The sequence below is a fragment of the Opisthorchis viverrini genome (assembly GCF_000715545.1).
Source record: "Opisthorchis viverrini unplaced genomic scaffold opera_v5_434, whole genome shotgun sequence".
NCBI lineage: Eukaryota > Metazoa > Platyhelminthes > Trematoda > Opisthorchiida > Opisthorchiidae > Opisthorchis > Opisthorchis viverrini.
Genome location: NW_008752089.1, coordinates 369,250 through 382,814, shown reverse-complemented (window position 1 = coordinate 382,814; position 13,565 = coordinate 369,250). Strand labels below are relative to the sequence as shown.

The following is a 13,565-nucleotide window of genomic DNA, read 5'->3' as shown; positions in this document are numbered from 1 at the left end:
TTCAACAGTTGACCCCAACACAGAGATTTAGTCCCACTTGTTCAGCAGTCAACAAACAGTTCAACGGAGTGTAAACGCACTCGTTCAGCAAGAAGTCAGCAGGTCGCGCCGGAAAATTGTGTATTCGTAACATTAAAACAAACGTCATGATACAATATGTACGACAGTTACAAAGTGTGGTTTAAGTTCAGGAAGAATGGTAAATGTGACAACGGATTACAGAAACTACAAGTCCACCGAATATTCGAACCTAGCAACTGCCTGGTTTAGCATTTCACGAGGGGTTTGAGAACCTATACCGAGGCAAACGCTTTAAAAAACTTTTTTCTCTTCAACAGAAGCTCACAACATAACAAAGCCCACAGAACAAGCTGGCAGAAACCATAGTACCATAGTGCCTTCGGGCAATGAAGACTGTTACATTAAATTGGAAAGAAGTGAACACTTCAAGGGATGCGCATATTTCGTTACGTAGCGGGGCGTAGTTACGTTGGGAACAATATTGGCTATGTTCAGCTGTGCAAGTTCAAGCCACCATTCATAAAAGAACGCTTGCCGTGAATAAAGTCTGGACAGTTCGCAAAAGACGGTAAGCAATATAACGAGAAGTTTCTAACCCAGTGTCAAAGTGTACTGGAATCCGTCCGTTGAAAATGCGACTAAAACATAGACGCACTTCCTACAAATTATGCCCAGCTCGCTTGGTCGATGAGGCAGAAGTGTGGTGAACATTGACTCTATTCTATTCATTCTGTTTAGTGTATTTTTACATGCCTTTGTTTTACGATGTGATTAACAGTACGCCCGCGATATACGAGAATATACGATATTCATTCGTCCATATTCGGACTTCAATACTACGCGTACATTCGGTAGTTGAGATACCTACCACTATTCTAATTGTCACAAGAAGTTGTCAGCTTGAGCCTTAGGATGATGATATACCTTGTGGTTAATAACCTAGATTTATCCAGTAGGCAGTCTACGGACCGATTCATCGGATGGTGAAATTCTGAGACAAATAACAACTTTATTCTTTCAGTTACTTCAAAGCACACGGTGTTGACAGCCCTCAGGTTCAAACACATATGAAACTGTCGAACCTCAAAGACAATCGCGTGAATTCAATGCTGAAAATGACATTTCCTGTAGTTCCGGTTTGTACGTCCCATCGAATGTTGTCGGGATAAGATTTGAATCGCATTAGGACGCCGTCGAAGATGCATTTGCAGAACCATGTTGTGCAACCTAGGAATGAATCTTTTCTCAAATGAAGGTATGTAAGACGTGTCAGGCGCACTGTCATGCATTTTATAACTTGCCTTTCTTAGGTAACTCCGCATTACCCAGCTTGTGAGCCCACCGGTTTACTAGAAGCCAAACCGCGGAACAGAGTGTTATTGATGTAAAGATATGGTCGTAGACGGTCAATATTGTCCTCATGTCTAAGGTCGTGTGGTTCGAGGCACAATCTGAGTAATTTTTTCACTTAATGAGTGCTAGTGGAAGACCGACTAATAAACCTGAACTGCAAAATTAGTAGCCCACATGATACTGTGGAATCAGTTCTTGAAAATAACTTTAAATAGGTATTTTTACATGAGACTAAAGTTAAATGCTATTACCTAATAATAATGTCAGGGCATCCTGAAACAACCTTGTCCAATGAACTTACTTGAGTGTTTTGGTGCAGTCGAAAACAATCGGTACTTTTTCGAACGTCTGAGAGTGGAGAGCTGTGAGATTATGTGGTCTCGTACACTTTGTTTACGTGAATTTCAGTTTAAGGATCACTGCGTTAAACGCAGTTCAGATGTGTAATTAGCGGAATATGATTCCCAGAATGTCGGCTTAGGATACACATAGGTAAAAACAGTGGTATTGCAGCAGCCCTAGTATTCTGGAAACAGTCATTTGCTCCTAAGACATCCAAGAATGAATCATATAGCACACATTTATGACGTAAGAGTCTTTGGAGAATTCCCACAGGTAATGAAAATCATGCACGAAAATCGCCAACCCAACTGGTCAGTGTCCCACAGACCAACAAGTACTGTCGCATTCTAGCCTAATGTGTACAATGTTCACACTACACTTGTGTTTGGTCACAATAGAGATAAACGACCTGCCTCGTCACGATGATACATGGTGAGGAATGAGCACGTTCACTCTCATGGTTGCACACGAGTAGCTAATTCTTCCCCTCATTCCAGTGAAAGCTGGCACCACGAAGATTTTCAAGAGCGAAAACTTACTTCTCCTGATGACAGGTTAAGTAAAACGAGAATTCCGGTTGCTTGCAATGGTTTAACTCTCTTCATTCACCATCATCATTATCAGTTGCAATAACCGCGTACTAGTCGTACAGTGTTTATAGCTGCTATGGTTTCGTTCACCGATGATTCGGGGAGTTAGAGTAGGTAGCTGCGCATTGGAGACGCGAGCTGATAAATTAGTACGTGGAAACAACTTCTGTAGTGCACTACTCACAAGGCTGCTGAAGTTGCCCACTGGCAACATCAAAACCAAGAGATTCAGCTGGGTTCCAGGTGAGTGTATTTCGCTAAATGGAGCTTTATTTACAGTTTATTAACCGCAAACGAATTTCCGGTAAGTGGAAAACAATGGAATGACACCGAAAATTGGTCATATATTTGTGCCTTGGATTCTTTGTACCCATGTGGGCGCGATTGAATACAAGGATGGAGTACCATATAATAATGGGTAGTGATTGCTTTTGGTCGGTTTAGGTGGGGCAGGTTGATTGTATATAGATCTTAGTCCACATTTAGCATGCAAGCAACAACGTTTCTATGCTTCATGAGGTAAATTTTGGTTGGTCAAATTTGAGCCAGTTCATAAAACAGCAGGATGTTGATCAAATGAACGGATTTTAGGAAGCTATTCGCTGCCCGTGTTCGTATTAATGTTGTCCGCCGTTCATAAACATCAAGTCGTGAAGTTTGCTGCCAGTTCAAAATGAGGTGACCAAAATTGTCGAACGCGTCGTGACTGGCAAGGCAATATGGGAATACCGGATGACGGCAGATAACAGTGAGATGGAAAATTCACTGACTACACTGTCTAACAGTGAAGAGAGCTGAGGAAGGCTTACCACTTTTTAAGTGAGAGCAGAGGGAATCTCAGCAACCGTACGGCGTCATATTAGTAATTCACAATGCGACACCCAGATGGCAAACATTACGGTTGTACTTTTAACACTTTGCGCAGTGGTCTAATCAGAACAGTTGTTGCACTGGAATCCCCTTCTCCGTTCAGGTTACTTTAATTATTCATTAAGATGTTCCCTAATTGCAAAATCGCAGGACTCAGTGGGTTAACAAGACAAACATATTTAGTCAACTATCCAACATTCCAAAGAACCGCTTCTGGGGGTAACAGAAACCTCAGACTGCCAGTTCAACGGATTTACAGGGTCTGCTGCGTCCATGATATTTCTAAGGGCCCCTCAACCTTGCTAAATTGTATTCAAATCCAAGGTTGGGGGTGAGGCTCTGTTAATGCTTCTGTGTGACTGATCTCTGAGTTTTCAATGGGGCATTCTTGATGGTGGTCCCACAAAGGTTGTGAGACGATAAAGGAGGGATTGGAAGGCAACACAAGTCCTTGTCAGGTTGATAGAAGTGAAAACCTGTCCAAAGTTTGACGGGCGCAAATTCACTCAAGAACATCGTTATAACTAAAAGTGACGGGTATTTGGAAATTATTGGTTAGTCGAAATTTTATGCTGCCCTCCTCTAACCACCGTAGGCGTTCAAGAGTGGAGATCATCCAAGAGGTCACTCATCATATCTAGTCCAGTAAGGAAGAGACAAAAAAATTGATGGAATGCTAAACATTTCTTTCAACGCTTTTGCGATACAGTCAGAGTGAATGCTTTGCTATGCATCATTTGCGTCTTTCGGGATCGCAAACCATACGTACTATTTCCTCTGCGCTAGCGGGGCTACCACTCAACAACTGTCATGGAGGTGAGCTATTTTACAGGGACCCCGCGCGATATATTCACACGGATTTCCTATCGTTCTGGTTGACTAACCAATAGGAACTTCTAGTTCCAGCCAACATCATTATCATCCTCGCCATCATCAGCATCAGTTTTGAGATACTGGCTCGTTAATGACGTACAACCGTACAACCTGAAACACAGAATGGGGAAGACTAGATTAGGAATGATACTGGTGCCAGACCCCAACAGTCATTCGATGTGTCCAAACCTTAATATGTACTCGGCAGAAAACCCGGAAAGAAAATGATATCACGAGTCCCACTGACACCAATTCTTAGAGTTTTGATCGAAGCACATGAAAAGTTATGAACGCACCAGCCTGGAAACTAACCACACCAACAATACCCTGTAGTGGTCTGGCTACCCAATAAGTTAGTTTACCAGGAGTGTGTGGCAAAGAAATAAAAATAATTACGCTAGGTTGGGTATACAAAAATAAAGAGGTCAGATGGAACAGACTCATTAACAATTGTTCTCTTTAAAATAGTTCGTCGTTGGCCCAGATCAGCGAATAAACAATAATCCAATTATGTTGGACCAGAGGTCTTCTTCTGAACAATTCCCACATATAATAGATTCCGAAGATGTCTGAAATTTTTTGGTACCATAGTTAGTACATGAGACTCGCAAATGACCGCTGCAATCGCGAGCGAAATCAGAAGAGAGAGTCAAAGCACGTGACCACGCGTGTATTTCGTGAAATTGTACCGGTGCGCGTTTTTGTAGTTTTTCGTATTTAAACAAAAAATGATTAAATTGATGAAATACGTAGTGTTATAATGGAATTAAAATAAAGGTACAAAACGCCACAACCCGAACTCTTCGCAATAGCTTTCACACCCATATGATACTTCATGCTTTGTTCACCTCGCTGTTTGTCGTCCTAAAGGAGGCAGATTTCATTTTGGTAGACGATACTTTGGCCGACGTAGCAGATGGCCGAGGCAGCATGGGTGGGAAATTTCCCGCAAATAACGTACTTGCTGTACAGCCGTACACTAGTTTTCTAATTATCTCGTTGCGAAGACGCCGACGCCATTCGACACCAGCGACTACTTCTGAGACAGCGTTGACTCAAAGCCTGGAGACGCCTTAGATCATCTACCAGCAGAAGTCATGCCTGGCAAACATACAGCAGTAAAAACCATACTGTAGCCTGGTACGTGCGACTTGTGGTCTTGACACAATAACTGACCCTCACCGGCATACGTGATTCGAGCCTTCAAGATTCTTAAATTGATTCTATTCAGACACGTTTTTCTAGAAACCAACACAACAACCGAGCTGCGCATACTCCTCACCGCGTCCATTGTCTCTACTTAAATCATAAAGGACACGTCCACAGGCTACACACGCCTCACACTTTGTAGGTTCAAGGGTCCGAATGTTTGTATGATGACAAACTGCCGATTCGCAAGTGTTTGTTCAGTTCACCGATGAAGTTGCTAAAATATGTTGAGAGTGAAGGTCTTTATCAGGACACTACTTCTAGTAGTGTGGTGCATCAGTACCCTGTTAAACGACCGGCAGAATGTGAGTATCGGGATCGGATTAATTCCGTGCACGTTGGGACATCATCTGTCGAGCAAGTGAGCTAAGTATCACTGATCGATCGATAGAACCAAATGCGCCTTCGAATTCACTCTATATCTGTACATATGGACTGCTCTAACACTTGGAGGAGTGTGAAAATGTAGTTAATACGGGCTCTTCCAGGTCGAAATCCCGCTTGATGTTCCCGGGTCAAGGTCACATGTGGCCTCAAGACTGTGCAGAATCAGTGATGCTGCAAGCCTTGGTGAAATGGAAGTCAAATGGTCGCTGCATTTCCTTTGAGTATATTTTTTAAGAAGGGTCACTAGTATCGGTTGCCTCAGTCGTTTGCAATGATATTTCCCCACCCGCCGGATCGACTCAAACAAGTGCGACATGCGCTGATTGGAAAGTTCACTGCCGTTCTTAAACAGAACAGGTGGGATGTTGTAGGAGCAAGGTGAAACTTGAAAATGAATTAAAAATTCAGGCAATGCCGTAGCCGAGGGAAGTCCCATATTCAGAATCCACGGCCCTATCGAAGGCAGCGAGCCCGGGCGAAAACTAGTAGGTCACCGACTGTCCCGTTCGGAGTAATCCGCCCAACGGTCCAAATGTTTTAAAGAATATCAGAGTTATTGTCGTCTCTGGAATTTTTAATGATAAAAGGCTTCCCTTTTGTATGGTGTTCTTAAGCCGGGACACAAAATTTCTGGCAACTTTCCTTTTAAACAGCGGAACTCATTGTATCAGACCATATTGTATAACACCGAAGGGCCAGCTCGAGATTACTTACTAGTGGTAATGAGTGGCCCATCTCCAAAAGGTTTATGGTCTAATGACTAGTTTCCAACTCTTCAAAAGAATAAACGAGCATATATATTTGCTACCTCACGGCATTTCGAACAGCAAACTGTTGGAAGATACAGAAATTTTATGTTTTGAGAATATACAATGAGTGGTTGAAATCCGCGAAAAACCTACTCCTAGCTTTGATCTGTGTGTGGCTCATTATTGAAGTATTTTCCTTGAAGTTCAAATAATTTTACTTCTTAAATAAAATCATCCTTTCCATATCTTGAATGCCTCATCAATCCATGTTGGCATCTCCTACTGGGTTTCCTTTAACTCAATGTACAAGGCAGCTCACTTGGGTTGATATTCAAGGTATTGAGTTGTAATTCTTAGTAATGTGGGGAATGACAGAAATTTGACGACAGCCCTCTACCTACTTGGCTCTTCTTGCGTGCATCAAGCAGTTCACTAAGACAACTCCCGATTGAGGAGCAACTCCATTCAAGCTCACGTTAATCTCCAGTCAACACTAGTTGAAAATAACGAGGAGGGATCTCCACTAACGTAAGTTAACTCTTCGGTTTGAAAACCTCAGGGTGTCAAATCGGAAGATTCACTGAAAAATTTAACCGCTAGAATTTGAAGTGCCGTTTTTTCTAAAACTGGAACTCGCCTGTATACCACGTGGGAACGACAGAAAAAACAGTCATGTTGATCAGCACTTTTAAGCTGTTGAACGAATGACCGTGTATGAGCAACTCAAGAGGTACACCAACGGATGTGCGCTTCTGAAGTAGTGCGTTAAGAATGCTAGAGCAGGGTGTTTCTGTATCAGTGCCAAACAAAATTTGAAGCGTACTCCGAGTTGGGTTTCGGAGATTCCGATCTCGGTAGTATGTTGGCCCAGCTGAAATCTGGCTGTGGATTTATCTTGTAATTATGGAGCAGTGTATTATCCACGGGAAGCTTGAACTGTGCTTGATTTTCCGTCATCTTCCAGGATTCGTTGTTTGCTCGTTCAGCTTCCTGAGGTACACGCGGCATTTGTCTATTCCTCCCAACTTACAGGTATTTCACGTGATTTCGGATGTTATACATGTCAATCACTTGTTAGTTTCAAAAATATGTACAACACGTGATCAGTCAGTCCTGACTTGTGTTGTGAAACTACATATGACTATAATGACAGCTAGCTTCACTATGGTTCTTACAAAAGTGAAATCCCAAAACAACTAAAGCGACCCTCTCTAAAGAAAGATATCAATCCAAAGTAGGCATTCATTATCCTTATTTTCACGTTCTGCGACATTCCAAGATATGCAGCCACAACAGGAGCCAAGAAAAGTCATGTCCCATGAAGCCTCTTCTGGGCCATCATCCGGGAAAATTTCAGGAGACCGGACAGTTAACGAGTGGTGAGCCGAAAAAGGCGATCCTCAATCGCTACCGACGTGTCTCACAACCACACCAGTAGAAAATAGGATAAAAGGATCGACAAAAAAGTAAGAATTATCGGAGTGCACGGGATGTGGATGCTCGTATTCAGCGTTACACGTTCCTTTAATGTAGCAGAATAAGAAAACAAAAATGAAGGGTACAAAGTCTCACAACTTTCATGTTGCAACTGTAACGAACTTTGGTGTGGCAAGGCCATTCGCCTTCTCATAGAGTTCTTACATCTACTTGCTGATATCCCCAACTACTCCGATCCGACGTACAACGCGTAGCTGACACGTGACGTCCTACACCCACTGTCGGGCATACAACCGACATCCGGTAGAGATTTTGTGGTTTATATCCACGCAAGTCGAGCCATGCTATAGTCACTCAAGCTGCTTCTTTTAGTACTCCATGGTCTTATCTGTAGATTACTAATATTTCACGACTTAAAAAAAGTTCTAAGACCGATTCTCCGTCGAGAAGAGCGAAAACCACGAGGGCAGGGTATCATAAAACATAATTAGCAAATGAAATAAAGATACTGAGTGGAATTTGGAGATCAGCTTTGTCACTTTGGTATAAAAAAACAGGATATTTTCCTCCTGGATTGTTGTTTAGCCAGGACTCCTCATATAAAATATCGCATTCAGCACCAGCTTTGTCCTCCATAAGTTCAGATGTCCGCAGTTTTATGCTTGATATTGCGCATTGTCCTTCTTCGACTTGGTTATCTGTTTTCTGGATGCACAACAATCTACTGACAAGGTTCGTGAAAACCGCTCGACAACGCACTACAGGTTTCCATTTTCTCAGGGCTAATCAGACGGGTGGAGCCCACTTGAATATCGATTGGTATGCGAATGGAGAAATACACTAATGGGTCGCGCCCGCCTGGTGAGCTCGTAATGCTCAAACTGTTAGTGGGCTGTCAGAGACTTCAGCACCCTTACTAGTAGCGCATGATATTACGAAAATACACTGGGGATTCACGAATATACTACTGAGACATGAGGTGGCTCATGTGCACCACATTTAGTAAACCAGCGGTTCATTTTCTTGTTAGCATCAACTCGATTCGTGAATGTTTATTTCTCCACGGAATCCTGAACTTTGCGGAAAAAAGTTTCAGTCGTTTACGCAGGCCGAGAAGATCATTGTTACCAAATATTTCCAGAGTTGCCTGCCGGTTCTACCCACCAGTCCGAACGTAAATTTGAAGTGAGGGCAGATATAGCATCACAAGCTGAGATAAAAAGGCGCTGCGTAAAAGTTCGCTGAACAGAGTGCTGTAGAAAGACCATCCATCATCTTGAGGAAAGTCCAGGTGGTGTTCTTCTCCGGTGCAACAACTGGTAAAGTTTCATTCGATCGTTCGCTAACACTTGTTAAACACGAGCTAGTCTCACAACTCCACCTTGACCACACAGGTGAAAAAACGTCAACCTTGCAGCCTATCAATGTCTACCAACAAGAAATTGTGGATAGAGATACCAGTTCAAGCATCGTAACGAAGTTCTCTTTTCGTCAAATTGTGAAAAAAGCACTACGACTACAGTACTGCTAAACTTACCACAACGCGGAGTTTACCACCGCTTCTATCCGTATGTCAATTCCACCAACTCGGATAGACCTCAGAAAGACAACTGCATCGACGGCCCTAAAGGGCTGGTCCGTGTTCCTGGATAAACATAGGGTCAACTGGAACGGAGTCTCATTGAATTGTTACGGCATACCTGGTATGTGTTTGATCATGCAAACAAAACCTCACAAACAGCTGAATGCATGGGTCACTCGATACCGAGCTCAATACTGTCCGATTACCTCTATTCAGCAACATTACCTGTCCTACAACTCCCTGAAACTGATCCGATAACCCTTTCTGCAAATTAATCCATTTTTCGAATACTTCAAACTAATTTCACTTAGTCGATAGTATAGCATGCTATTAGGTTGAAATATGTCACAAGGTGCCAATCAAGACCATCATGACTGACAACGATCACACAGGATCAGCATGTTACGTATTTCGAAGGCCATTAAAATTCCAACAAAGTTAAAGCATTCTGTCGCACTCTGATAGGCTGAAGAAGACAGGCAAAGCGATTCCCCACAATCTCAAAGGTGGTTCATATCGGTCATCTTTTTCAAGACAGTTGCGTCGGTAACCCCCAGGTACTGTTTTCTCGTGGGCCCAAGTACTATACTATTTTCGGTGCACATAGTACCAGCAGCTCACAATAAAAGTGAAGGGGAAAGTTAAGGGATTTTTAACCCTGGTCATGTGATTTAGGACAGCCTTTTTATCTAAAGAAACATGTCCCGTTTTGGGGAAGATATCAAACAAGTCTTGACAAAACCTTCAAGTTGCAAAATGATTGACCAATTGCCTTAATTCGGCTGAATGCACTTCACCCGGGTCACCAAGTTTACGGTGTGGAATGTAACAGTGAACGAACAACACGCTGGAAACCACCTGGAGTCATTATTTCAATCGGATCCGAGTGGAGTGTGACATAAGCTGCGCATACTACAACAGTGATTGTGACAAAAAAGCTAAGTATGAAGTAGTTCTTGCCGTTTGAAAAATGTAGATATGTTATCTTTATGGGACCAGTAAGGATGCACGCTCAAGTGGCCAATTGTAATAGGCCACAGAAGAACGTTGGCACTCGGGATACCAGAAAGCCTATGGCAGGGAAATAACCGTACGGCTGTCCCGGTGTTAACATCGCAAATACACGCGGTATTGTTATGAACACACGCGCCTACCATCTTAACAGTGGGTAGCGGGCCGGTTGCTTACTACCAATATTTAATTGAAGCATTGGTGTCAATGACGGTGGTGATAATGTCGACGATGATGCCGATAGTCGAGATATGCCCGTCTCAACCATGTGCCGATTCTTATAAGATGAATACATCTAAAGGTTAATTACACTGGAGTTGGACGAGTGGTAGGCGGAAAATCAGTGAATCTGATTCGGATAGGATACATTACTAAGGTGTTGCGGAGATTTGCGTTGCAGCCCGTGAGTGCTCGTGCTTTACATTGACGCAACAGCAGCAACAACACAAAAGAACCAGATGTAAGACAACTGATCTCTGCTGCCACGAGAGTATCTGACCCCTATTTTGAAGTGTCAACACTCGGTCATAGCTATCACGGTTACAAACTCTTCAGGTGTGCAACGCATCTCACGGGGGATTCTGAAATCAGTATTGAAGTTCATGTTCACGCTAATTTCTGGATTTTGACCTGAGGTCGAAATAACTTGGAACTGTGACGGTCCAACCAACAATGTCTGCGAACTCGTAGATTCCTGCTCCTACCTACAGAGCAAGGAAAACTTCATCTGCTTCTGGCATGAGTCCCAGTTATACGCCGAAACCGCTAGCAGCTAACGTTCAATATTCTGCAAAAATGTGACTGTTAATGTTGGCCCTAGCGTGCTGTATTAGCAAGATGTCTCCTTCGGAAGACTGTGTGGTACTCGACTCCTGAAGGGAATCGGTAAAATTTACCGAGTTTTCTGCCGAACACTTGACCAGTGTTTCTATCAGTATCACAGTAGATCTACTTTCTATCCATGATTCAATTGATAGGAGTGCTTAACTTCTTGCCCGTCGAATTTTAATCGCCATTGAGCTTTTCACCATTGGGCCAATTAGCGGTGCACGACAGGTTTCGAACGCTGCCTTGGAGACGCGTCGTTAAACCAAGGCATTTAAATCACAGAGGAAAATGTTGGTAGCTCAGGTAGCGAGGATGGTCGTTGGCTTGTTCGCTGAGCTGGGTAATTTGATTGCAAACGTTTCATCACCAATCGAGGTCACATCACCAGTGTGTTATTGGGGAGCGTAGTGATGCGCAGCGGTGGATTAGTGGTTGTGGTGCCACATTCCTATTACAAGTGAAAAACTGTCGACCAAGAGCAAATGCATGTCTTGAAGGGGTCTAAGTACAAAACCCCAAATTCGGTGCCAATAATATAGTGAGGGAAGTTCTCCTAGGCCATTGTGGCCGGGATGTGTAAAGAGACCGACACCAGTTGAACCTAATGTTTGATTTCCCTTAAAGAAACATTCATTGAGGACGAGCCACCACATAGCAGAACATGAACGAAGTTTGGTACAGATTTGTTGATGGGTCAGCGCATAGAATAACTCAACCCATTCTGTACATGAATGGAAATTTTGTCAAATATATGATGAATCTTGTGATAGAAGAGAATGAGACTTGAAGACAGACCGAGAGATGGTTGGTGTACAAAAATAAGACAAACTTACTGCATCGGAAGAACTATGTAGAAATGAATCATGAAGCCTCTGTTGGCGCGGGAACGATAGGCAAACATAGCAAAGAAAACCCGAATGAAGAAGTTAAGGAGCACATAAGGTTGGAAGATAATCACAGTGCACTTTGGAGTGAATCTGAGAAGTACGTTTACAAATGTGACATTTAAGTGGTAGGAGGCCGCTTGGTAGGATCCCCTTCCAGCATTAGCGGTTCACAAGTATGTGTGATATCCTGATCCAGTTGAGAAGGCGAGGCATCCAGCCCACTCAGAACAGACAGTTTTCGTGAGGAACGTACCGTTCCATACTCGGAAGCATCATATGAACTGTTAAAATCTTCCTCCGATTGAGAAGTTATCTGGTAGTAATCTTTGTTAACATGCAGAAGGCCATGTGACGGAGATTCGGCAGAGACATTCAGGTCGCTGCTGGTGGCTGAGTTTAACAATGCTGTGAAAGAAGGATGGTGGATACGTGCGTCAACATAATGCAGAAACACAGAGCCCACTAACATAAATTTAATTTTGAATGGGTATATTTATCAGCTCCCAGATAACTCACAGATCGGAAAGCACGGCCACTTGCTGGGAGCTTGCCTTTGCAGTAGAGCTTCGTCTCGGCAAGATAACCGGCTTTATTGTGTTCGTGTGTTGGCGGCAAAATATATGCAACTCAATACACACGAATGGACGAAAACGCTTACGTGCGCTTATGGAAACCTTACTCACCCTATTTATTCTTAGCCAGGACAGTAGTACTCCTTTTTCGAGACATAAGTGACAAAGCCTTGCTATCGGGAACCCATTAACACAGCTGCCTCCGGCAGAACGAACTGGTCGCGTGGATATAGCGAAGCCATACCATAAACATCGTCAGCAACACATCAGTAAGCCGGTGCTTCACTAGCCCGAATCCTGATCTGAGCAACCAACCACCGTTACCTGACCCAGTCAACCTGCCAGTGGGATACACAGGGCTAGTAGGGGCTACAAAGCGTTGGAAACCGTGGGAGCCTTAGGTGCCTCGAATACCTTCAATGTGCTCAAGCTTCAAGTCAAAGGTGTGGGAAGCGGTCTGGCTATTGCTGCAGTCAAGCACTATTTAGAAGCACAAATGAGATGTGGATATTAGGCAAGGACTGCCGACAGGGAGATCCAACGAGGGCACTACCTGTCTTACTCCAGTAAGGCGTATATCAGCAGCAAAAAATAGCGACTAACACTTCAAATTAGGTTGACATGTTCACACACGTTAGAAAGATGCTACTTACCAGTGGAAACCATCAGGGAACACAGTTAGCGAAAGAGGGTTAACCTTTCCAAAAACCCTGTAACAGTACCGCTAGTGGCGTAAAACTGGGTCCTGCGTTTAGTGACTGAAAGGAAATTTAGCTGTGAAACGTTTGCTTTTACACAATACCTGGCAAATAAGAAGGTATGAGGAGAGTCAGATTAGGATTAAGCATGGCGGA

The 13,565-nt window shown here is 43.3% G+C and overlaps 1 protein-coding gene across 1 annotated transcript; it reads right to left on the bottom strand.

The window, feature by feature from the left end:
• Positions 1-8,305: 8,305 nt before the first annotated feature.
• On the bottom strand, positions 8,306-11,616 carry T265_10977 (hypothetical protein; the record flags this gene model as incomplete). Its single annotated transcript, XM_009177506.1, has 2 exons — positions 8,306-8,536; positions 11,533-11,616. The coding sequence occupies 2 exons, from the start codon at positions 11,614-11,616 to the stop codon at positions 8,306-8,308; spliced, it is 315 nt and encodes a 104-aa protein (XP_009175770.1).
• Between the last annotated feature and the right edge of the window lie 1,949 nt (positions 11,617-13,565).